We start from the raw sequence: 23,681 nt of genomic DNA, 5'->3' as shown, positions 1-23,681 counted from the left end.
TTTTACTTTTATAAGAAAATTAAGTATTTTTGGAATTTTGGGTATTTTGTGGCCAGAGTTGGGGAGGGGAGAGAAACTCACAGTACCTGAAGGTACTGATAAGAAGCTACTGATTTATATAGTTTATCTGCAGCAAGTTCATTCTTTAAGCTATTTGCTAATGATTGGCAGGTCCTTCTGTCATCTAGTAATCTTCTCAGCCTTTGGGTGGATCCTGTCATTCTTCTCTGAAGAGCTTATTGGGGTCAATATGCCACACTTCCTGCTAGTGTTATGGGAGAATTTGCTTCTCCCGTAGAAAATGTGTGTATTAAACCATACTTTAGGTTTTTCTAGCATGTAAAAACATGAGCTTGTGTTGATTACATCTGGTTTTCTGATTCTTTAACTACTTCAAGGGAATTTTGCAACAACATTCATCTGACTTCTGGTTACTTTGTGTGCAGTTGTTCTTGGGCTGTTTCTTCTTTTTGGCTGCATATTTAATTCACAGTCCATTTCAACTTTTTTTTTGCTTGGTTCCGCAAGCCAGCTTTACTTAAACGTTAAATGTTGGATCATAAGTTAGACCAGGATTATCTGATGTTACTTTACACAGATCTGGGGAGAGCAGATAAACAGAAAGCAAAGTAGTACTTCCTGGCTGTCAGCACCAGAGAGGGATGAGCTCAGCACAGCAGGAGCCAAGGATGCCTCCTCATGGATCCACAAGTCTTCCTTCCTCCTCCTTCCATGCTTCCATGTGTAGAGCCAGGGGTGCAGCACCTCACTCATGCCAGTCCTTCTCCAGCACTCACATGTGTTCCAGAAGTGGGACATTAACAATGATGGGGAAGATACCAAGACTGTCCATTTCCCTGGTATTTGTTTGCTGTACTTCTACCATCAGGAATTTATTTCTTGAACATAAAGCCTGAATACTACATAATATGCCACACAAATTCTCTGTACACCATGTGCAGTGATAATGGTAGTTCCCAATACTCTTTTACAGTTTCATTTGTCATGCCAATTTGGCTTGTGTGTATTTTAGGATTTATTAGTACAAAATGTTTCTCTTCTCATCCTGTTTCTATTATTCTACTTCTCAGTTATCCTTCTTTTGTTTTCTGGTACTGGTTATATATCCAACGTGTCTACTGGCTTGCCTTATCAGGATATTTCATTACTACACTGCTGTATTAATGAGATGTGAAGTAAGCTCAGTCACAGAAACTGGTCTATACTCAGTTCTACACATTTTCTATCAATGCTCTGTCCTTTTTATATAACCAAGAGGAATTTCACATTTAGTTAGCTCTTAAAATGCTTTCATAAATTAGGGACTTTATGATTTATGATTCCTGCAACTGAAATTGTTTACATTTGATACTGTGTTAAATGTTCTTTTGTCTAGAAAATTAATTTTTTTATTAAGGGTGTTCTGGCATGACTGTTTTCCCCATGCTGTAGCACATACATGCCATAGCAAAGCAACAAATCTAAACTTTTCCAGTCCTGATTTTACTCGTTCTGTATCCACACAAAATTATTTGCCTGTTAAAATTTCCCCTGGATTATTTATGGGAGTCATCAAGTTAAAACAGTGTTCTTGTAATCAAACCCATACTGCAGTGCCACTTTCATGTTGCCTTCCTACTTCATTTCCTTTCAAATTCTGAAAATTTGCTTCTAGGTTGGCTTAATGGACCTATAATTGTCATGATCAGCCTTACTGAAGATAAATCTGACCCAGACAGTATGAGATACCTATCCAAGGAAATCCTTTTAATTGTTTCCTGAAATGATTGTGACTCAACTGTTTCTATTTTTGCAGGCTACGGCATTACTTAATAGCTTTAAAGCTGCCTTTCTTCCTTTCTTTTTTCTTAACAAAGTATCTTCTGTATTCCCAACATACTTACATATCAACAGCTGTATTCATTTTTTGTTTCATGTGCAATACCTGCACAGTCCCTTCACTTTATTATCTAGTCCTCTTCAAGTTCTATCCAGTTCAAGTTGAAATATTTAACTCTTTTGTGAATTGTTTAGCAAAATTTTTTTACTTACTCTAATTTTACCACTTGACTGCTATTTTCAATAGCACTTGGAGTTTATTCTAAATATCACTGAACTTCTAAATTTCTTTCTTTGTCCTTTATGTCAGATATGAAGATTGCATAAATCTTTCCCTACCTTTCAACTGTATGCTTAAGTTATTACTTGTGCTGTCAAGAAAAAGCAAGAAGGGAAAAGACAGTCAAATGTTGTTTGAGACCACAAAATTTCTAGGCCTGTCTTGTATTCTTAGTGACTGGGATGTCTGTTTGGACTCATTTTCCTTTGTGTACATTAAGAATGAATTTTAGGAATAGTCCAACATGTATCTGCCAAGTCCTTGCTGTAAGTGGCAGTTAACAAGTTCTCTTGTTTAAACAAGCAGGGCCATTGATTTGGCATTTCTTGACTTTGGAACACAGTATATCACTTGGCTGAAATACAATTCTGGATACCTGGAAGGTAATATGCAAAATTTAGAAGTCACATGTGTAACATGAGCAGCATTTTGCTGAGGAAATACTAGTGATGGTTCCTTATTTCAAAATACATTTGAGAACTATGTCAAATTTTCTTGGTGACTGAAGTCCCTCTTTCATGCTAGAGAGCACCTTGCTACTCAGCCGCTTACCAAGAACAGCATTCAACCCAGACATATCCTGTCTTGCTCCTGGCAAATCTCCAAATTATTGATTCACTGCTATGATAAGTGCACTGTATTAAGTCAAAGACATTATTTAAAATGTAATTCTAGAATGATTCTGTTATCAAGTAGACAAATGCTCAAAATTTCTAGTGCCCAGGAGTCCCTGTAAGGCTTTTAGGTATAATACTTGGCAGTGTTAATGCACTGAAACCTACAAAGCCTACCCTAAAATGGGCAGCAATCACCTGAACTTGGTAGTGCTATCCAACAGTTTTTGACATCAGGAGTTCTGGACATTAGACACATTTTGTTATCCCAATCAGGCAGCTGATAATAAATGATGAAACACTTCTGTGAGTTCCGTTGAGAAAACTTGCTGGTAAACATCAGACTTAGAGTATCTGCCAGTCAAGTCTACCACTTGGACATGATGTGTTAAAAGCAGAATGATTGGTAGAATGCTTTTGAGAGACACTTTCTTTTTTTGCAATCCTAGATTTGCTATTAGACACTAGTTTATATGGAAGTGGAGAGATCTGACAAATAACACTTCTGCACAGTCTAGCAGATATGTGATATTGCAGATTTTTGCTAGGCTTGTGACTGTCATAATTGCTTTGCTCGCTTGTCAGTCTGTGCATGTTTTTATTTAGCTGTTTGATTTTTTAATATAATGTGCACATTATTTAAGTCACTTGAACATCCTGAAAACAAGGACATGTTTTCTGCCATGAGCAGAGCATGGAAAATTATTATGTGAAATTTTAGAGTCCTTATCAGCACAGTTGAGTAACACCTTTCAGATACTCCATGAAGTTAGTTTTTGTCTCTTGTGCTCAGTTTAATGTTACAAATACCTTAGATGGGGTCATTACAGACCTTGTTTCCTTAGGCTGTAAATAAATTAATTGGTGAATTAAGATATTGACCTTATTGATTATTCAAGGTTTTTAAGGGCTTTGATCTACCTAGCTGTTTGTAGTGAGCACTTTTTAAAAAATTGTTAGCTTTAGCTTTAATTCATTATCTCAACGTCTGAGAAACCAAGCCTTGGTAGTTCCTTTGAGTGCAAGTTGCATCCTAAACTATAGTTTTTATCTCAGTGATAGTGTGAACAAACTGTTACATTCTTCAAAAATAAGGACCATTTTCTCTGTTCTCAAAATAATGTATTTGAAGCTTTTTATACAAAGTAAAATGATTTGTATTGCAGTTTTTCACCTAGAGTGTAGATATAAAAGGCAATTTGAAATTAATTAGTATCAGTATCCCAAGTAGCCTAGTCATTGCAAGTCAGTGTTATGCAACCCTGATTTATCTTGCTTCTTCAGAGAGTAAATTTCTGTTCTCCTGCGTCTGGTTCCTTCTACACTACCTCACTCAAGCCTGTCTTTTATATGCCTGTATTACAAGTTTTATCTTGTGAACAAGTCTCTTTACGTTTCTTCTTACCAAATGAAACATAGATGCTGTGAAAGGCTTTGCCTGGGACTTGCTAATTTGTCTTTTCCAACCTTGTTCTAATACAGATAGTCTCAAATCATGATTTGGGCATTACCTAAACCACTATTTTCCTTTGCAAAACTGATGCATACGATGTGAGGCAGGTGATTAGTCTGTTGTATAAAGTGATCTGTACTGAACAGGCCACTCCTGAATATATTCCAAGGCATTACAACTGCTAATGACATGAAATAGTTCATATTTTCAATCAACTTCCTCTGGGAGGAGACTAGACATGTTCTGACTTCTTCATGCTATCTTCTCACCTGCTAAAACAGCACTGTAGCTGCTGAGGAAATGTGTCTTGATCGGGGAAAATGGGAAATGCAGTTACTTTGTGTATTTTCCCGGTATGTTGCACACATTTGGTTTAGGTGAGCAAAAGCACCAAACATAACAGCTGACCAAGCTATTGCTAATACTGAGATGAAACAGTTCCCAAAGCAGCATGTAACTATGTTAAATAACTGTACTTCAGGGCAGTTTGTACTCCCCCCTCCCCACCTCATGGTTTTGTTTTAATCAACATAAATTAAAATGTTAGAAGGGCCATTTAAAGCTGCTCTGCTTTCATATACCCTTCAAGGGTTTTCCCGAACGGGGAACAAACGACTTCTTGGCCTTTGTGGCTTACCTGAATGTTGCAGAAGCTTGTAGTGCTACTGCCATGACTTCAACTCGTGCAAGTGTCTAGCAGCTCACCTTGACAAGGATGTTAAATGCCAAACTAATGAACCAGTGGTATTGGGAAGACATTCTCTCAAGTCTAATGAAGAATTTCCTGTGTGTCAGGTGTCTTTGTTAGCTTACACGTAACTCTTTGGAGTGTGCAGTTTCGACTGCCAGCCCTGCTTTCATCATGGAAGTGTTAAAGACAACTATAGTGATAAATCCTAGATTTGTTTCAGAAAAGGCCTGTTATTATCTCAGTGTTTTTAATTTGAATAATATGCTATGTAAATTGAAATAACTAGTTTTTGACAGAAAGGCTCCTCATCTTTCTCTCTAACCCCCATTAGTTTTTGGGTCTTTTTATTGTCTTTTAAAAGAGGAAATCAGTGAAAGTGGGAAGCTCAGATCTTTGATTTTGTATCCTCCAGACAAGTCAAGGCAAGTCTTTACCACATTTCTGATGTCACTGACCATTCTGTGTCATGGTCCTTTTTGCTTGTTCCCAGAAGTGGTTTGATTTTCTAAAGGGAGCTAGCACTTCTTGCAGCCTCTTCCCTCAATCTTGTTTCCCAGTACTCTTGCAGTCATTTGTTACTGTGAGATCAAAATACAAGTTACAGCTTGCCTCCAGTTCCTGTTGCCCACTGTGCAGGCAGAGCTCTGCTTGAATCCTTTGATGAGTGAACACAATAAGTGTATGACATGAAAAGTACGCACTTCGAGCATATTGTAGGCTTGTTTCCTAGCTGATGGCATGACTGGGAACAGAGGGACATGATGGCAGTGGATTGTCTTTAAAAGTGTGCAGAGAATCATAAAATAGTTTGGGTTCAAAAAGACCTTTAAATGTCATCTAGTCCAGCCCTCCTGCTATGAACAGGAACAGCTTCAACTACATTAAGTTTCTTAGAGCCCTGTAACCTGACATTACGTGTTTCCAGAGATGGGACTTCTCCCACCTCTTTTGACAGCCTGTTCCAGCATTTCATCACCCTCATCATAAAACAGAATCTTCCTTACATCTAGCCTAAATTTACCCTCTATCAGTTTAAAACTGTTACTTCTTGTCCTATTGCTATAAGCCCTACTAGAAAGTTGAAGAGCTTGGAGTGGATTTTCAGCGTTACCCAAAAAGATTTTAAAGGGTAAGCGGACTTTTACAAGATGATTTGTTTGTTACCTTCCTTCATGGACTGCTGAAAATTTGTTCACTGACAGCAACAGGTGGAAGGACACTGACGTTTGCAGATCTGAAAAGGCACAGCAGGAAGGTGATCAAATAATTGTACAGCAATCTTGAATCTGTTTCTAGTCTTTCATTTCGAGTCTTCATCAAACCAGCTATCCTTAGTTCAGCATGTGTGTGGGTTGTTAATACTCCCTTTCTTATTCACCAGACTAAATAAACTCCAGAAAAAACTAGCTGTAAATGTTAAAGTGCTCTGCATTGTTCTGAACTGTGAATGAGAAAGAAAAGTTCTTGCCACTGTGTTTTCTGGGTGCATGATCCTGCCTACACACCTGGTCCTGTTTGCTGAGTTATATAGAACATTTCATCTTGTATTTAAGGAGAAGAACATCATTGCAATTGCTTTAGTAGTTGGAGTTATCTGCCAGCTCTTTCTCTTCTCCTCACAAAAGAAAAAGCTAAACCCTTGAAGGTACAGATTTCTTATCTAATTAGATTTGAATATGATCATTAGTTTAAGGACTTTCAGGTTAGGATGGGAACTGATAATTCTGCATTCAGTTAGTCACTCCTGTTTCCTCTAAACAATTTTAGGTAATAGTCCAGTTAAGAAACAGTGATGATGGATGTTTCAAACTCACTATATTGATAAAATTAATCTGTGGTATTTATGTTATCACAGCTCTTTAATGTTGAAAGGTGTTGAGCCACAAAGTACCTGTGAATTGGAGGTGGATGCAGTAGCTGCTGACATTTTGAATCAACTGGATATTGAAGGTGAAGTGTTAATAACTTTCCATGTTAAATGGTTTTAGAACAGAAACCATGTTGTCATAGTTCGCTCTTCTTTTAAAGCTCATCTTAGTTAAATCACAATCTGTATTTCAGTGTTAGTGAATTGTTTATCTCCAAATTTTTAAAGTTTAAAGAAAAATAATTAACTCTGAAAGAAAAGAGGTTATAAAAACAGTGTCTTATCAGAGCAATATAAAGATTTTTTTTGATGCATAATAGAAGGTTTTAGACCTATAGGAAAAATACTAATGAAAATACCAATATCATGTGTGCATGCATGCATATGTATGTACGTACACCTATATATACATATATACACTACTTGGTGGGAAGACAAGAAAAAGCTAAAGTTCTAGAAAACAAATGAAGTTACACCTTAACTTTTACATGGTACCAAATCCTAGAGTAAGGCAGGAATGGCAATTAAAAAATAACAGGCTAGAATGACAAAGAGATGAAGAAAAGTGTCAGAATCCAGCTTGGGGAAAGAATGCTTTGTCATTTTGGCAGACTTCCCTTCATGTATAATTGCATATTTCAGCCCAGATTGGCAGGAACCCTGGTTTGCAAGCTATATGGGAGGATGAAAAGCAGCGACGAAGGCAGAAATGTGAATCTTCTCAGATTAAGCCACCTGAGTCACAAGGTAAAAAAAAAAACCAAACAATTGAGCAGCTGTTAAGCCAAAACTTTGAATGAGAAGGAAGCAAGAGGACAGAATTTAAATTGGTGTATCATGTCTGAGGGATTTTTAGATGTACTGTTTTTTTACTTCCAGGCTTAGTGTTGGTCCAGTATGTGTTTTCCAATTTTGAAAGTAAGATGACCTAACCTTGCCTAACAACATCATGATTCAGCTGTGTGCAAAACATTCTAGACAGAATGAATGATAAATGATAGTTAAGATTGTATGCTTTGTGATGGAAAACATTTAAATACCAACAAAACTAAATCTCTTTATCTTGAAGCTTTCTGTTGTAGTTTATGCATAAAGGCAGTCCCATTGAATTTCTGCAGAATTATAGCCAAGGTGATATTAGATTAAAATTCTAATAGGATAGACAAATTCCTGTCTTTGTCCCTGTTATTATGTAAAATTCATTACATGGGGAAGACTGTTCTCTGCAACGAAATTGCATAGTGAACAGGCTATTCTCCATAGAATGTAGGCTGTATTTCTTTTAAAATATCAATGATATTTGGCAAGTAAGACAGAAAGAAGGAAAGAGGCAGGTTCCTGGCTAAGGCAGACTACTTTCTGGTTAACTTTTTTCCTGTGTTTCTGTGTAACGTTATTGAGGCTGTATAAGCCAGACTTCTCAAAAATGTTCACTGATTTTTCTTGGATGCTCACCTTGGGGTAATTGCATCATGATTTGTAAATGCTGTTGTTACTCACAGTTGCAAATGAGATTAGTTGGGAGTATGTTAAATATTTTAAAGTTTTTTAAATACACTTGGAAATACACTCGGATTTGGCACTGAAAATTAGCAGGCACTTCAACTTCGAGCCTTTTTCTAATAAAATCAGTAATTTTAGCTGCTCTCTGTGTTGAGAGGTCAAAGTAAAACTGAATAACAAATATTTTTCAAATTTTAAAGACCGTGGATTTGTGCCAGCAACAGAGAGTGAAAAATTTTTTCAGAAGAGACTTAAAGAAATTCTCAAGCAAAATGACTTCTCTGTGTAAGTGTTTAGCCATTTGTCATAAAATATAGTATTCTATGCAAACCTTAAATATGCATTTAAAACTTGCTTTTCAATTAACTAGAACATTGTCAGGATCATTGGACTACAGTAATGGATCAGAGGAGTTCTCTGCTGAGCTAACACTACATTCTGAGGTACTTTCTCCTGAAGCCTTTCCGTGTACACCAGCTAATACAGTAGAAGTGCATGATGATAAACAAATGAGCAAAGGTGAGTTTTTTAATATACTAATTGTTTAGGCATAAATCTGTGTCATGGTTTGGCTGTTCATACTATTAACAGAAGTAAGCCAAGGAAGTTGTGATTGTTAGTTATGAAAAACCAGAGTAGTTTTGGTTTTTGTTATTGTTAGAGTAAGCCTTTCTAAAATTGCTACAGCAAATAATGGAAATATAGGAAATATACTTGGATAGTAAAATCCATTGTGAAGTGTCTTGCTTTCATAATGTATTGATGTCTCTGACTTGGAAGTTTTATGCTTTCTCATCCTTTTTTTCTTTTAAAGACTCCAATAGGATGCATACTGATAAAGAAGAGGAAGCACTTATTAATGAAGAAGCAATTTTAAACATTGTGGAGAATAGTCAAAGCTTTCAGCCTTTGTCTCAAAGACTGAATCAGACTACAGTTTTTAGTGAGTATGACTGGAATGTCTTTTCTTCCAGACTATTTTATTGTTCCACAGTCTTTGTGTTCCCTTAGGCTACCCATCACAAAAGAAAGTAAGTAATTTTCCTCAAGGAGTTTTTCAGAAAGGATGAGACACATACCCTACCACCACCAAAACACACCCTGTGTTTTCTAAGAAATGTCACCAGGACTGTATTTGTAGAGGCTGCTGTGTTTACCTGGTTCAGAAAGCTCTGTCCTCTTGCCAGGTCAGCTCAATGCAGTCTCTTGTGGATATTACTCTTCCTTATGCTCCTAGGGCTATAAGGCTAAAATTATCAGAATGAAGATGATTTTGACTGTCTCAATAGAGACTCATACAGTTAAGGTAGAAAACATGCATGTGATCTGTCTTCAGAAGCTCAGCTGTCTGGAGATGCTGGGCAATAGTAGGTTGATAATGAGAGGCAAATTGCAGCAGAGCATTTCCCAAAAATTTTAGATACAAAGAATGGTTGAAGGCAAAGAAACAAGAAGTAAAATATTTAAGAGGAGGAGAAAAACCATTACAGTAAAATTGCGAGGCACGAGGGGGAAACAACCATAAAATAACCAAGAAAATAACTTGTATGAAAAACTACATGGGGTAGAAATAGTTCAAATACTCTAAAGGAGATGAAAAGCACATAGTTCAGGATATATCTCTATGTGTGTTCTTTGGTAAACATAATGTATAATGTTAATGTGAACCACATTGTGTGGGTCAGGGAGGAGTATTTAAAACCCATAGTAGCCTCCATTTCTTCTGATACCTATAGTGTATGAGTATGTGCTTGGGCAGCAGTATATGTTTGTGGGTAATACAACCTTGAAATCTGTTCTTGCTAAGAAAGGAGGAGTAGTTGAGTAGGTGAGGTTAGATTAAGACTGTAGCACTGTTTTATTTTACAGAGAATAGGCAAGATTTTGATTATAGAAGTTTTATAGGCAAGGATTTGCATTTATTGAAAGAACTATAAGAAATTCTGTGGGAGGTGGCAAACGTGAGCAGACCTGAGAGGATAAAAAGTGGCTAAAATAATATGTAGGGTATGCCTTATGACTGTACATTTGAACTGCTCAACCAAATTGCAGTGTTGAAATGGTCTTTTTTTTTCCATTGACTAGATAATCAAATTGAGATTATATTATTTTTTTTTCTCTCTTTCTTTGTCTCCTCCCTTCTTGTCATGCTGATTCCTGGTGTCTTGTGTGACTATGAGTAACATCTGCATATTTGGATCTGTTATGCTCCCTCATAGCCTGCACCAGTGTTCACTATTCCTCTAGTAGAGTTGTAGTGCCACAGGGACTGTGAACCACATGACTTCTCCTATTCAGTGTGAATTACACCCCAAGGTTCATATTAGCATGAAGTAGAGGTTGGAGTTTAATGATGAGCCTCACAAAGGGCAAAGGAGTCAGGAAGAGAAAGTATAATTGAAAGTGGGTTAATTCAAAAACTCTGGAAAGGGGGATGGTTTCTGTTATAAAGAGTTGCATGGTATCTTGTGAAGCCTTTGCAAAATATGAAAAATGCCTTTTTCACCAGTGTTGAGATCTATTTTATACAATTCTAAAGATCATTGTAATCATACGATGCTACCTGAGGAAAGAAATTAGAGATTGTAGTTCTTCAACCAGACAAGGAGAGAGAAGTAACAAAGATGCCTGGTAGACTGGAGGTCATAAATTGGTTATGAGGTCAGATAATAGGTAAGTAGGAAGAGAGTGAGAAAAAATTGTGACTTGGAAGGATTTTTAAGGAAAAGAAAAAAAATAAGGGAAGTGCATAAATTACAAAAGCTTGGGTCAAATAAAAGAAATATGAAATTTAAGACAGGAGTGAAATCAGGTAAACTTTCAGTGTTTAGAGAAACCTTGGAATAGAACAGCTTATAGTGACATGAAAAGGGAGCCAAAGTTGAGCATTATATTTAAGAACAGAAGGAGGAATAGTCAGCATCCCTTTTCACAAGATACAGTGACTGAAAGTCCTCAAGTGATACAGAAAAAAGTGCTCAAAGCTAATGCAGCTCTTGAGCAAGAGAAGGCAGTGATTCTTCAGAACCTGGCACTCAAGCTGAAATTAAAGGGCAGAGTGAAGCTTTACTGAATATGAAGAAGAAATAGAAGAGTGGAGAGAGAGAGAGAAGTGTGTCCACTGAATCTGGTGCAATCAGAAGAGCAGGGCAGAAAGAAAGAAAGAAAGTTGTCAAGTTTTAGATACAGAGCTAGAAAAGATAAGTCATAAAATTTGAAAAAAATAAGATATGAAAAGAGGTTTATTTCTGTAGCGTGCCTTGCCTTAGACAGTAAAAAACTAGTAGATTTTCAAATGGTGAGGGGCTTTTTTGTTTGGTTTGGTTGGTTGTGTTTTTTACTGGTAGACTGTAACTAGTCATTTACAAGTAGAACAAAATATAGATTCTACTTGTATGGGCTTTTTCTACAGTGGGCAGTAGTGCTGATGAGGCCATGATTGATCTGTTGGCTGGACTGGAGAATGATGGATATCAGATGGGACATCAAAAAACACTCTCTCACCATCGTTCTCTTGGAAGCTGGCGAAATTCTCAGAACAGTGACGATGAAGAAAATGAGCCACAGTGTGAGAAAGAAGAAATGGAACTTAGCTTGCTGATGTCCCAAAGGTGGGACAGTAACATGGAAGAGCATGGGCAAAAAAGGAGGTATATATTTTCTTTTCTTACTTTGTTTTTTTCTTGCCAGATCTTTTCCTTCCACCTTGTTTTCAAGTATGTTATGAGCCTAATGAGATGTATAGAGGTCTCTGTTAACAATGTGGTAAAATCTGTGCAGATCTTGGGATGGAAGGCAGGTTGTTTAGATGATGATGTGAGTCATCAGTGTTATCTGGAAATAAAGATTAAGTGTTTAAGTTTGGCCAAATGTAAGCTTCTAACTTGCTCTTTGAGGAAGAATTAGGTAGGCTTTTTCTTCTGCAAGTCCAAATACAAGAAAACCTTTAGTGGTAACTTGCTTGTAAGGTCACACCTTGGCTATGATACAAATGTTAAGGTGTATCTTGTACATCTTTTACTAAAGTCAATATTTAAGAAGTATTCATATGAAGACTAACCAAGAAACCTGAGGAAGAAACATCCATTGGTTTCCGTGTTCAAAGTCTAAATCAAAACATGAATGTTGCTTACTCTGCTTGACTGCTAAAGGTCAGCAACTTCAGTATATTTAAGGCCAAGATTCTTGGAACACCTCAGGTTGTAATGACCTTTTGTAAGTCTGGTCTGACAGGCATTGAAAGAAGCTATATCCACTTTCTCTTGACCCCTGCTTTCAGCACAATTTCTGATATTTATAATTCTGTTTGAAGTATGAGGAACTTCACAGACACAACATTTTTATATTTGGGGTTTTTTTCTACATCAGAAATTGTAATCATACTATGTTTCAGAGAACCAGAGAGGTATAGAAATGCTTCTTTTATTTCCCAAAGGCACATTAAAGTTGTAACAGACCCAGAAGTTAGTTAGTTCATTAGTGTTCTAGTTCTAGAGATAATTGATCTCTAAAGCTAATTTTCCTATCTGACCTTTGATTTTCTGTGTTTTTTTTCCCCTCCAGTAGTCTGAAAAGTTGAAATTTCCATCCAAGACACTTAACATCAAACTTCAGTTTAGTGGTAGTTACTGTGAAAACCTGTATCTTGCAGAATTCATTAGCTCAGGCACAGCTCTGTATGGGCTTGACTGTACAACTTCAGGAGTCAGGGAGGATCCTGAAGCAATTAACTACTTTAATGCAGTAAAGAATCTTATTTAAAAACTCAAGAGACTTGATGAGCTGTCTCACTAATATCTTACTCACATATGCCTACACCTTAATTCCAGACAGAAAACACTAGGGAAAATGTGCATACCATGTGCTTCCACAGGGAGTGATCTTGTGTTCAGAGGGAATTACAAGTTCTGTTTCACTGAGATCTCTACAGAATTTGGACTGGTTTCAGATACAAGCCATGGGCATCTTTGCCCACTGCATGATTCTGCTCATGCATGAAGAACCAGTTTGAGTCTGATGGTGTATCTGACTTTACTCTGCTCAGGCTCATTCCATCTGTGTGGCTTTCTAATGCGTCCTTGCATACCCATACTAAGGCTTTTATGTTAGTGAATATTTACCAGTCCTACATTATCTCAGAAAGCCTTTTGAGCTAATGAGGAGTAAGCACACCCTATTAGATGAATTAAATGGCTTGGGTTTGATTTGTATTGAACTGGAAAAAAAAGCCCATCAGGAGAGCAAAGCCCACCAAGACCTGGACTAGTTCATGTGTGGTGTTATATATGTGTTACATAAATTTTCCTGGAATCCAAACTGATAGTCTTGAATGAGGAGAAATCCAAGTTACCTGCAGAAGTCATCACCAAGCTGATTTGGTTTACTAAAGTTGACAAAGATTTACCTGGGATTACAGCATAATTCAGGTTGAAAGAAACATCCCCAGTTTGATATTAATTTGCCTATCAAGCTGATTGCTTTGTGCTGTGCTTTTCCGTGTTTTGGGAACATAGAAGAGGGACAACTAAGCTCACTTAGATCATGGAGACTGTACCTAGCTGTGCTTGTTACTTGATTCTCCAAGTCATGCTTTCAGGTGTGAGTGGAAATGATGTGCTTACATTTGAGCCTGTTGTTTCTGAACTAACAAATCTGTCCTGATCTAAATTAGCTCCGTGCTGACATTTAGATGTCTGGGGTGGTACCATACATGTAATTCATGCTGGTCTAACTCCAGTCATAAAAAAGTTCTGCAAAAGTAAACTGTATTTACGTTATTGTGGATTTTCCTTCCTGTAAATTCAAAACAGTTTTATTTATATCTTTTAAGGTATTACACAAACTTAAACAAACAATAAACAAGTTTAAAAACCCCAAACTTCAATTCCTTAATATGTATCTGGATTTCTTTAGTGTAGCCACAGAATAGCTTATTTCTGGTAAGAATTTTATCCATCTCACACTTCATTTTAAAGAAGAAATCAAATTCCTAAGTGGTTGTAGAGTTATAATATACTGGAGGATTTGTTCTTTGTGGTTTTCTGTGATATTCTGTGATATTCTTCTTCCCCTATGCCCATATAAAGCAAGCACAAAAAATCCAGGGAAGCTTTTCTTTGTAGATTTGCTTCTTTTTTTTTTTTTTCCCAGTGAATTTATGACTGTAAACATGGCAGTGTAGAACAGTTAACTTAGTAAAAGCAGCTTAATTATTAACAACAGCCACTTCAGAATACTCAGTGAGAGGTGGAATGAAGCATGGTTTTGTTGGCTGTGATATAGTTAAGCCTGCCCAAAGATAAATGTTATAATAGACTAAAGACTTCTTAACAAAAAAAAAACCACAAAAAAGTCAACATCTGTTTGCTAACAGCTAAACTGAAGAAATTTTGCATAGTTGGTTTAGTCTTCAAGCTTCAAGCACTTTGAAGCAGAGAAATTAAATCGCAGTCAAATTGAACTAAAACATCAAAATGCTTTCTCTGTATCTTCTTAAGTGAGTGAATCCTGCTGTTTAGAACAGTTGGCTATCCCTGTTGCCTCTTGTAATAGTAACATTGAATAATATTTTGACTTTCTCGGTGAGAAATGTGTCAAAATTTTTGTTTGTTTCCTTTTGCTCCCCCAAATTACACGACCACATAGCACGACACCCCACTGAGTTTCGTGTTCCCTGTGGCTCATGGTGTTTGCTAATAGAAGTATTATGCATCAGTTAGTTCCTTCACTTTCCTCCAGGTCAGCTGGCAAAAATATGCATCGAAGTTCTACAGAAGAGGATTCGTCTTCGGAGGAAGAAATGGAGTGGAGTGGTAATAATATGCTCCTAACTAATCTCTCAATACCTCAGTTAGATGGAACTGCAGATGAAAATGGTGGTAAGTAAATAGAAAATCAGCTTTGGAAGTTCAGTCATAATTCATTTTCACATCAAATTGCTAGTTCTCAAAAGTGCTGACCATTTGCAGTCTGCATTTCAATTGGAAGGAAAAGTTCTCAACAGATTGCAGAAGCAGGCCCTTAACATCTTCCTTGAAAAACACTTGTATTTTAATCTCAGTGCCCTCTATGAATTACCAGAATCTGGTTTTCAAATTGTATCAATGATCCAAAAAAGGACATAGTTGAATTAGTTCTCTAATTAAACATGATATTAAAAGCTAAAAAAAAGTATTAAAAAAACCAAACATGATATTAAAAGTAATGATTCTGTGAGATAATTTATCCTCCTGGGATTATTGTAAATAATGAATGTATTACTGTGTGGTTTTAGATGACTCTTTGCAAGTATTTGCCACACATGCTAAACTATAGTGAGTCTTAGTTTGGGCTTGTGTTTCATTCCACAGATTGCATGTTTGCATTTGGGATTGCATGAGTTAAAACTATGCAGTGGCAAAGCCTCTGCAGAAGGAACTGCCTTTCAAAATCTGTAAAAAAATAAATTAATCTGTAGAGATTTTTTGCTACCTTTATAACATGTTGTCTTTGATCAAATAACATTAGTCAACAGAATGCACACTTTGAAGTTAGAGAAATATATAAATAATATTATTCATTTCATTAGAAAATCTGCAAGTCACATTATAATGTTCAGCTGAGAAAGTGAACTATATGACCTTACTAGATAGATTATAGATAACCACAGCTATTCTTTTGTGTTCAGTGTTTAAAACATAGTTTGCTTTTCCTTTGTTTTTATGGGTATAATGATAAGATTAATACATGATTTGATGTACTGCTAATATGGTATGCTTTTGTCAGATACACAATTGTAATTTCCTTGTTTGCCATACTTTCTAATTTGTTGTAATAAGAGATGCTGTTGGCTAAAGAGACTGTTTCTTAAGTAATTCTTTAAATTTAAGCATGTTTTAAGTATGTGAAATGTCATGTCGGCTTAGAAAGCGTATTACTGTCAACTTTTACACTGATTTTTTATAATATGAGATACAATAAATTCAAAGCAGACCTCAGTCCAGGTTGTCTGAATTAGAAAATGCCTATACACACATGAATCTGTGTCCATATAATCTGACTGACTGACAAGTATTTTTGTAGTTTTTATATCTGAATAGCCAGGTATTTTCCAGGTGTTTGTTGACACCGCCAAACTCCCATTTTCTGAGTTTTCAGTTAATCATCCTCGTTCTCTCTGTGGACTCCTGCCTTCAAAGAATAATAGGCAGTGGCTCCCAGCTGTGCTTCACAGCTCAGGCACTATGTGTATGCATCAGAAAACATTCTAGAAACAGATTGGGACTTCCTTTTATTTTTCTCAGCCAGCAGCAAATAAATTGCTAAGCTGAAGGCAGCATGAATCTAAAATGATCCCCAAACTAGTTGAGACTTAGACTAAAGGCCCAAAGGATCCCCAGTCTAGTACATCAGTGTGCAGCACATGCTTTCAGGTCACGTAGCATGTTTCATAATATCTATTCCCCTTCAACATTTCAGCTAAAGAGGTGAATACATGAACAAATTTCTGTGTGCCAGGTGCTCTGTGGTAGCTGCCTTTGCAGTGGTACAACCTCTGTCAAACTACTTATTCAACGAGGTTATGAGCAAGCACACACTTGTTAATTTGTTACCACGTCTCTGTCCATACTTGCTCCACAATAAATATGGTGAAAGTATCACCAGAAGAGATGAAAATCATCACACATATACCATGTGATGAGTCTGCACAGGACAAATTACCACAGCACCTGCTGGTCTCAGATTATGTGGGAACATTAATGCATGGTTATGAGTCCAGGATCCAACTAACTGGTGCAAGCTTCTTGCATGAACACCGGAATGGGTGCTGTATTGCTCTGCTTTATAGACGTGCAGGAAGCTGCCTCTGTTTAGCACACAGCACAGTTCATACAAAGCCATAGCTATATTGTGAGACATACTACTTTAGCTTTCTGTGCAATGACTTTTCTGCACAGGGAAGGTCATCTAAACAAGAATTTTGTTTTTCAGAGCCAATACTTCTCAGGGACAAAGCAGGGCACAAACTTTTTTAGAAATCAGTCTATTTTTATATAGTCATCTGAAAGTGATTGTGAAGCCTTCTTTCAGAAAGTCAGCATGAAGTCTTTGACAATTGTATGCAAGTCTGCCATTGAGGAATAACTGACAAAATGCCTGAGACAAATGTACTGACAATGTGATTTTGATAAAGCAACTCATGTAGTCAGGGTCTCTAGTTGTCATGATGATAATTGTAATGTGATTTGCAAGAGTTTGTTTCTTATTTGGATGGGAAAGCTTTCAGGAAAATACTATTAAAAATTTTAATGCCTTAGGTTATTTATTACAGGAAAATTAGAATAAAATTGCTTTTCTTCCATTTCAGACAATCCTTTGAACAATGAAAGTTCTCGAACTCACTCCTCCGTCATTGCAACAAGCAAAATGTCTGTAAAGACCTCAATCTTTCACAAAGATGCTGCTACACTAGAACCCCCATCTTCTGCTAAAATTACTTTTCAGTGTAAACACACAAGTGCCCTTTCTAACCATGTTTTGAATAATGAAGATTTTGTAGAAGACCTCTCACAACCAAACACAGAAACAAGACCTGAACTTTCAGTCCATTCTCTTACAAAAGAAAGCACTTACTCAGCCAAGTACCCAACTCCATTCAGCAATAGTACCCATGCAGAAAACTCTCACAAAGAGAGTAACAAGAAAGATACTCTCCCAGTTCCTTCATGTGGAAATAATATTTTTGACTATGAAGATGATATTTCATCAGTGAACAGACCAATACCTAGTAGGAAGTACATTAGCATTAGAAAGGCTGAAAAGGAGGTCTCTTTTATGCATGTGGGCCGCCATATTGGTGACAACATGTTGAATAAAAATTTATATAACTTCACTGATATGAGCCACTCCAAAGGTAAAATGTCCTCTGAAGTAAATGAAAAATCCAGCAGTGCAAGTATAAATAGTTTTTTTCCAGCAACAGCTACAGAAAATTGTGAATTGGTATCTTGTTCAGGAGGCAGTCGAACTGTGGTACATTCACTTGAAAATAACACTGATGAAGGTGGCCTTAATAAGCTTAAAATTAGGTATGAAGAATTTCAGGAGCACAAGGCGGAAAAGCCAAGCCTCAGTCAACAAGCAGCACATTATATGTTCTTTCCTAGTGTTGTTCTTTCTAATTGTCTCAGTCGACCACAGAAGTTAGCTCCTGTGACATATAAATTACAGCAGGGCAACAAACAGTCCAGGCTGAAACTGAATAAAAAGAAGCATAGTTTTATCAATCGTCAGGAGCCTGCAAGTGTAAATGATGTTGCATCAGTGAAGGAAGGCTGCTATACCCAAGGTAATGCTTGTAGTAACATTCCTGAAAAGGATAGTGCTTTACCTAGTGACTTGGTTCAAGTTCCTCTTGAGGCTTTTGAAAACAAAATGCCTACAAGTACTGCTAATTACACTGACTGCCAGTTTGCAGATGGATCTCTTGAAACTGAGCAGTCGTTTGGACTGTGTGGGAATAAGTACACGCTCCGAACGAAAAGGAAGGTAAATTATGAGACTGAAGACAGTGAATCGAGCTTCGTCGCACACAACTCAAAAATTAATCTACCTCAACCGATAGAAAGTGTTGAAAGTTTGGATGGGTCTCAGAAGTCTCGAAAGCGTAGAAAACTTTCTAAAAAATTGCCGCCTGTTATTATTAAATATATTATCATCAATAGATTTAGAGGGAGAAAAAATATGCTTGTTAAATTGGGGAAAGTAGATTCTAGTGAGGAAAGAGTAGTACTCACAGAGGAAAAGATGAATTTATATAAAAAGCTTGCACCTTTAAAGGACTTTTGGCCAAAAGTTCCTGACTCTCCTGCAACCAAATATCCTATTTATCCACTAACACCAAAGAAAAGTCAAAAAAGGAAAGCAAAGCATAAGTCAACCAAGAAAAAAGCTGGAAAACCACAAAAAACAGGTAGTACAAATATTAAAAGAACTTTATCTTTCAGAAAAAGGACTCATACAATTCTTTCTCCGCCTTCGCCCTCCTATAGTGCTGAAGCTGAAGACTGTGACTATAACTATAGTGATGTTATGTCTAAGTTAGGTTTTCTTTCTGAGAGAAGCACAAGCCCAGTAAACACATCTCCACCTCGCTGCTGGTCTCCCACTGATCCAAAAGCAGAAGAAATTTTGACCAACCTGGACAGAGAAGCTTTATTTAGTAGGGGGCCCAATATCTACAACAGCAAGACTGTTAATACTAGTGTAGGAAAAACTAGTAGAGCAAAAACTCAGATTAAGAAATGTAAAAAGAAATTTGCTAGCCCCACTGTATCTACCAAGAAAAAGAAAAAGATTAATCAGGTTGATAAAACACCAGATGATGGAAAGAAGAAACCTAGAACAAAACAAAAACTGGCTGAAAAAGCGTCCTCAAGAAAACGCGTTGTATTTAAAGATGAAAAAGTAAGTAGTCATTCTACTACAGAAGTCAAGTTTGTGTTGAAGCATCAAGATCCTCATGAGATTTCTTACAACTCTGTCTGCTCTCAGCCACTTCACAACCTCAAAGACAGTCCTCTTCCTGGCTATTCAGCTGGATATCTGCCATCAGCACAGCTCCCTTCAGCTGATGCACAAGGTAATTCATCGGGCTGTTTTCATTCACTGGTGGAAATGGATAAGCCTGTAGATGCACAGTGTTTGCCTGCTCCACGGGAAGACCCTCATGCATCTTTCACATCTACTCCCACAGCATCTGTAAGGGAAGTACCAAAAATGAGCTCTCAAAGGTCCAGGACTCAGAGTGCTATATTTAGAATGAAGGACTCTGCTCTCATTCAAAACATATTTGATCCATCTAATCACTCAACTCACATAACACAGAATGCTCATATCTCAAAAGATAAGACTTCTCCAAAAGCAGAAGAGATAAAAAATTTGCAAATGAGGTATTTGCCACCAGCTGGGAAATTAAATGAAACTCGTGACTCTCTGGACACAGCAAAGATGGATCAATTACATACCACTAACTATTTGCATTGTAAAGACAATAGTCAACAGCAGATTTTTTGTTTACCAGAGGCGTCCAAGCATTCTGATCCTTGTTCTTCTATTCTTAAGCCATCTGAGGAAAACCCTGGGCCACTTCAACTGCCTAAAAACTGTTTTGTAACATCTTTGAAGAGTCCAGTGAAACAGTTAAACTGTGATCAAAACCAGAGAGGATTTATTTTGGATATGTCACATTTTAAACCAGAAACCATAAAACAAAGGCCTCCGCCAGAAACAACCATGCAACCAAAACCCATCTCCCAGTATAAAAACAGGAATATAGTGGCCCCATCAACATTTGGTGAAGGACAGTCTGGTCTGGCTGTTTTGAAAGAGTTGCTCCAGAAGAGACAGCAGAAAGCTCAGAATGCCAGTATTGCACAGGAGCCATTGCCAGACAAAACACAGCTGAGCAAGGGCATACCATGCCCTCTTGAACAGAATAAAGCCATCAAAAGGTCACGGCCAGTCGCATCCTCAAGAAAATCTCGTTCTCCCAGGAGCACAAAACCTAAAGAAAAAACAGCAAAACTTGCAAAAAAGGAGTCTTCAAGCCAGCCAATTACTAATCGCATTGATCATTCTGTATCTAATGACAGCCCCATTTTTTTTTCAGACCCTGGTTTTGAAAGCTGTTATTCACTTGAAGACAGCTTATCTCCAGACCACAATTACAACTTTGATATTAACACTATAGGGCAAAGTGGATTTTGCAGTTTTTATTCTGCAAGCCAGTTTGTTCCAGCAGATCAAAATTTGCCTCAGAAATTCTTGAGTGACGCAGTTCAGGATCTTGGTTCTGGACAAACAACAGAAGGTGATTTTCTATGTCATAATGACCAAAAATCTGAGGAAGAAAAGCAACATTCTTCAAGCACAAATAAATGGATACGGTCTGGTTCCCTGAGCCCTGAACTTTTTGAGAAGACCTCACTAGATAATAGTGAGAACCACTGCCATAGTCAATGGAGGAAAACCATTCATTCTTCAACTTCTAGATCTAGTTTTATTGATACCTCTTGTACCCAAGAGACTGAAGTCTGTTTAAATGAAAAGTTCAAATTGAATAGAAATACGGTAAATAAAGAGAGATTTCTTAATCTTTCTCAGCCGACCTGCTCGGACTGGATTCAAAGCCACATTAGAAAAGAAACCACTTTTGAACCCTGTCAACCACTTGATTCAGTTAATACCTCTTTTACATCCTTATTGTCATCACCTGATGGTGAACTTCTAGATGCAGCTTCTGAGGATTTAGAATTGCATGTGTCAAGAAACAATGAAGCATTAACTCCAACTCCAGACAGTTCCCCAAGATCAACCAGTTCTCCCTCGCAATCAAAGAATGGAAGCTTTACACCTCGTACTGCTCACATTCTTAAGCCTCTCATGTCCCCACCCAGTCGTGAAGAAATCATGGCAACTTTGGTGGATCATGATCTGGCAGAAACAGTTTATCAGGAACCGTTCTGCAGCAATCCTTCAGATGCTCCAGAAAAGCCAAGGTACTGTGTTAAATGCATTTTTGTCTACAGGTGATTGTGATTATATTAAATGTTAATTTATTCCTGTAAACAATTTTATGCTCTTAGGTGGCATGGATATGTGAAAGATCCCATCTGATATACATCCATCTGAAGTTGAAAATTACTGTGCTTCCAGTCCAAATACCCATTTTCTTTCATGATACTTTGGATTTTTTTATTGCATATTGTTGTAGTAAGTGGGAATTTGCCTTTGTGGTTTGTAAAATAAAAATACTGCCCATAGGAATTGCATAGTGAGAAAACTAGTTGGCAGTACTCTGCTTTTCTATCATCTGGAGGACTGCCTGCAGTGCAGTTTGGAGTAAAACAGTCAAAATTCAAACTATTTTTCCTTCACAGGGAGATTGGAGGGCGGCTTCTCACAGTGGAAACCAGACTTCCAAATGACCTCCTTGAGTTTGAGGGGGACTTCTCATTAGAAGGTCTGCGACTCTGGAAGACTGCATTTTCAGCAATGACCGAAAGTCCTAGACCCGGATCTCCTCCTCATTATGGTCACTCTACTGTTAATAAAAGAGAAAGTAATAGCCATAAAACTAGTGAAGACAAAAAAATAGTCATAATGCCATGCAAATGTGCTCCAAGCCAACAGCAAGTTCAGATATGGCTTCATGCCAAAGAAGAGTATGAACATTTCAAGAAATTGCCTAAGAGTCATCCTGCTGAGCAGGCAAAGGCAGATGAGAATTTCAACTCTGCAGTATCGTCTGAAGAGAAATCTATAGAAGTAATAAAAGTAGCTAAAGATTTGAGTTTGTCTAGCCTGGAAGATGAAAGACCTATTGTGCCTACAAAGAATTCTCCTGCCTCCATGGCAGAAAATACAAAAACTCCAACCAAGGAAACCTGTGATAAATCCATAAGCACCATAGGAACTTCTGTAAATACTAAAAATGACATAGACTCTAATAAAACTTCATGTGCAAGCAAGGCACACACTACTTCAGCTCTAGAACATTATAAGGAGGAGGAGGAGGAAGAGGAAGATTATTATGTCAGTTACAGTTCTCCAGATTCTCCAGTGCTTCCTCCTTGGCAACAGGTGGCATCTCCAGATCCTAAACAGTCCAGTTTAGAAGACACAGAGTGGAAGAATCAGGATATTATTTTGTCTTCTATGGAAGGAAATGATGTTAGAAGTGTACAAAATTCTCCATGCACCCAGGAGAATATTCGAACATCCTTTGACACATCTCCATTTCCACTTAACGAAGATGCTGGAAATTCTGAATCAGTTTGTCTACACAGTACACCCATTGTGCACCGAAAAAAACAAGATGGAATACCTGAAGTTCTTGGTTTTACTCCTTTATCTGCAGGTAAATCCATTAAGTGATTCTAATAATACACACACAAATCTAAATATATTTCTTTTGACATAATGAGAAAAAATTAGATCTCTGCAAAAATGTATTTTAAATTAGTTTTTTAAAGGAAAAGTGCCGTGCATTATTGTCAGAGTAACTATTGAATTACTGAAGAAATCTAGAAGTAGAACATCCATTTGCTTCCTAACAGTCTCTAGTATCTGAACTCTGAAGTGCTGGTTAATTTAGCTTAATTTAGAAGTATTGCTTCTTTGGGGGATTATTTTAATCTTGTTGACTATATTGCTTGTATTTTTCCAAAAAATAATCTCAGTGTAGAGTTTGAGTAACGTTGCAGTGTTCAAGATTATAATGATGTGTGGCTTTGTAACTTATTTATGTTCCTATATGTCCATAAATACCAAATTGTAGTAGTTGTGCTTTGGATTTAACAAAGGATAAAGCTGTATTTGCTTATGTGTGTAATATTTGTTTGTAATGTTAATGAAATGCCTCTTTTGTTCCTTGCATGTTGTTTAATGCCTAG

The 23,681-nt window shown here is 37.1% G+C and overlaps 1 protein-coding gene across 2 annotated transcripts in view; it reads left to right on the top strand.

Annotated features, from left to right (window-relative positions):
- The window catches only part of REV3L (REV3 like, DNA directed polymerase zeta catalytic subunit), a 113,264-nt gene that overhangs the window by 50,858 nt on the left and 38,725 nt on the right, over positions 1-23,681 (top strand). Inside the window, exons 6-14 of one of the 2 annotated variants that reach the window (XM_041478016.1) lie at positions 6,733-6,827; positions 7,387-7,491; positions 8,448-8,532; positions 8,618-8,766; positions 9,062-9,190; positions 11,660-11,897; positions 14,986-15,125; positions 17,594-21,785; positions 22,167-23,146. In XM_041478016.1, coding sequence (XP_041333950.1) covers positions 6,733-6,827; positions 7,387-7,491; positions 8,448-8,532; positions 8,618-8,766; positions 9,062-9,190; positions 11,660-11,897; positions 14,986-15,125; positions 17,594-21,785; positions 22,167-23,146 — 6,113 coding nt within the window. Of the gene's footprint in view, positions 1-6,732; positions 6,828-7,386; positions 7,492-8,447; positions 8,533-8,617; positions 8,767-9,061; positions 9,191-11,659; positions 11,898-14,985; positions 15,126-17,593; positions 21,786-22,166; positions 23,147-23,681 lie in introns of those variants that run through there. The other variant, XM_041478017.1, reaches the window with a different exon arrangement.

Source organism: Pyrgilauda ruficollis, unplaced genomic scaffold, assembly GCF_017590135.1.
Source record: "Pyrgilauda ruficollis isolate IOZ18807 unplaced genomic scaffold, ASM1759013v1 scaffold43, whole genome shotgun sequence".
In the NCBI taxonomy this organism is placed as follows: Eukaryota; Metazoa; Chordata; class Aves; order Passeriformes; family Passeridae; genus Pyrgilauda; species Pyrgilauda ruficollis.
Note: the sequence above shows the minus strand (reverse complement) of the source record. Positions and strands in the feature narration are given on the sequence as shown.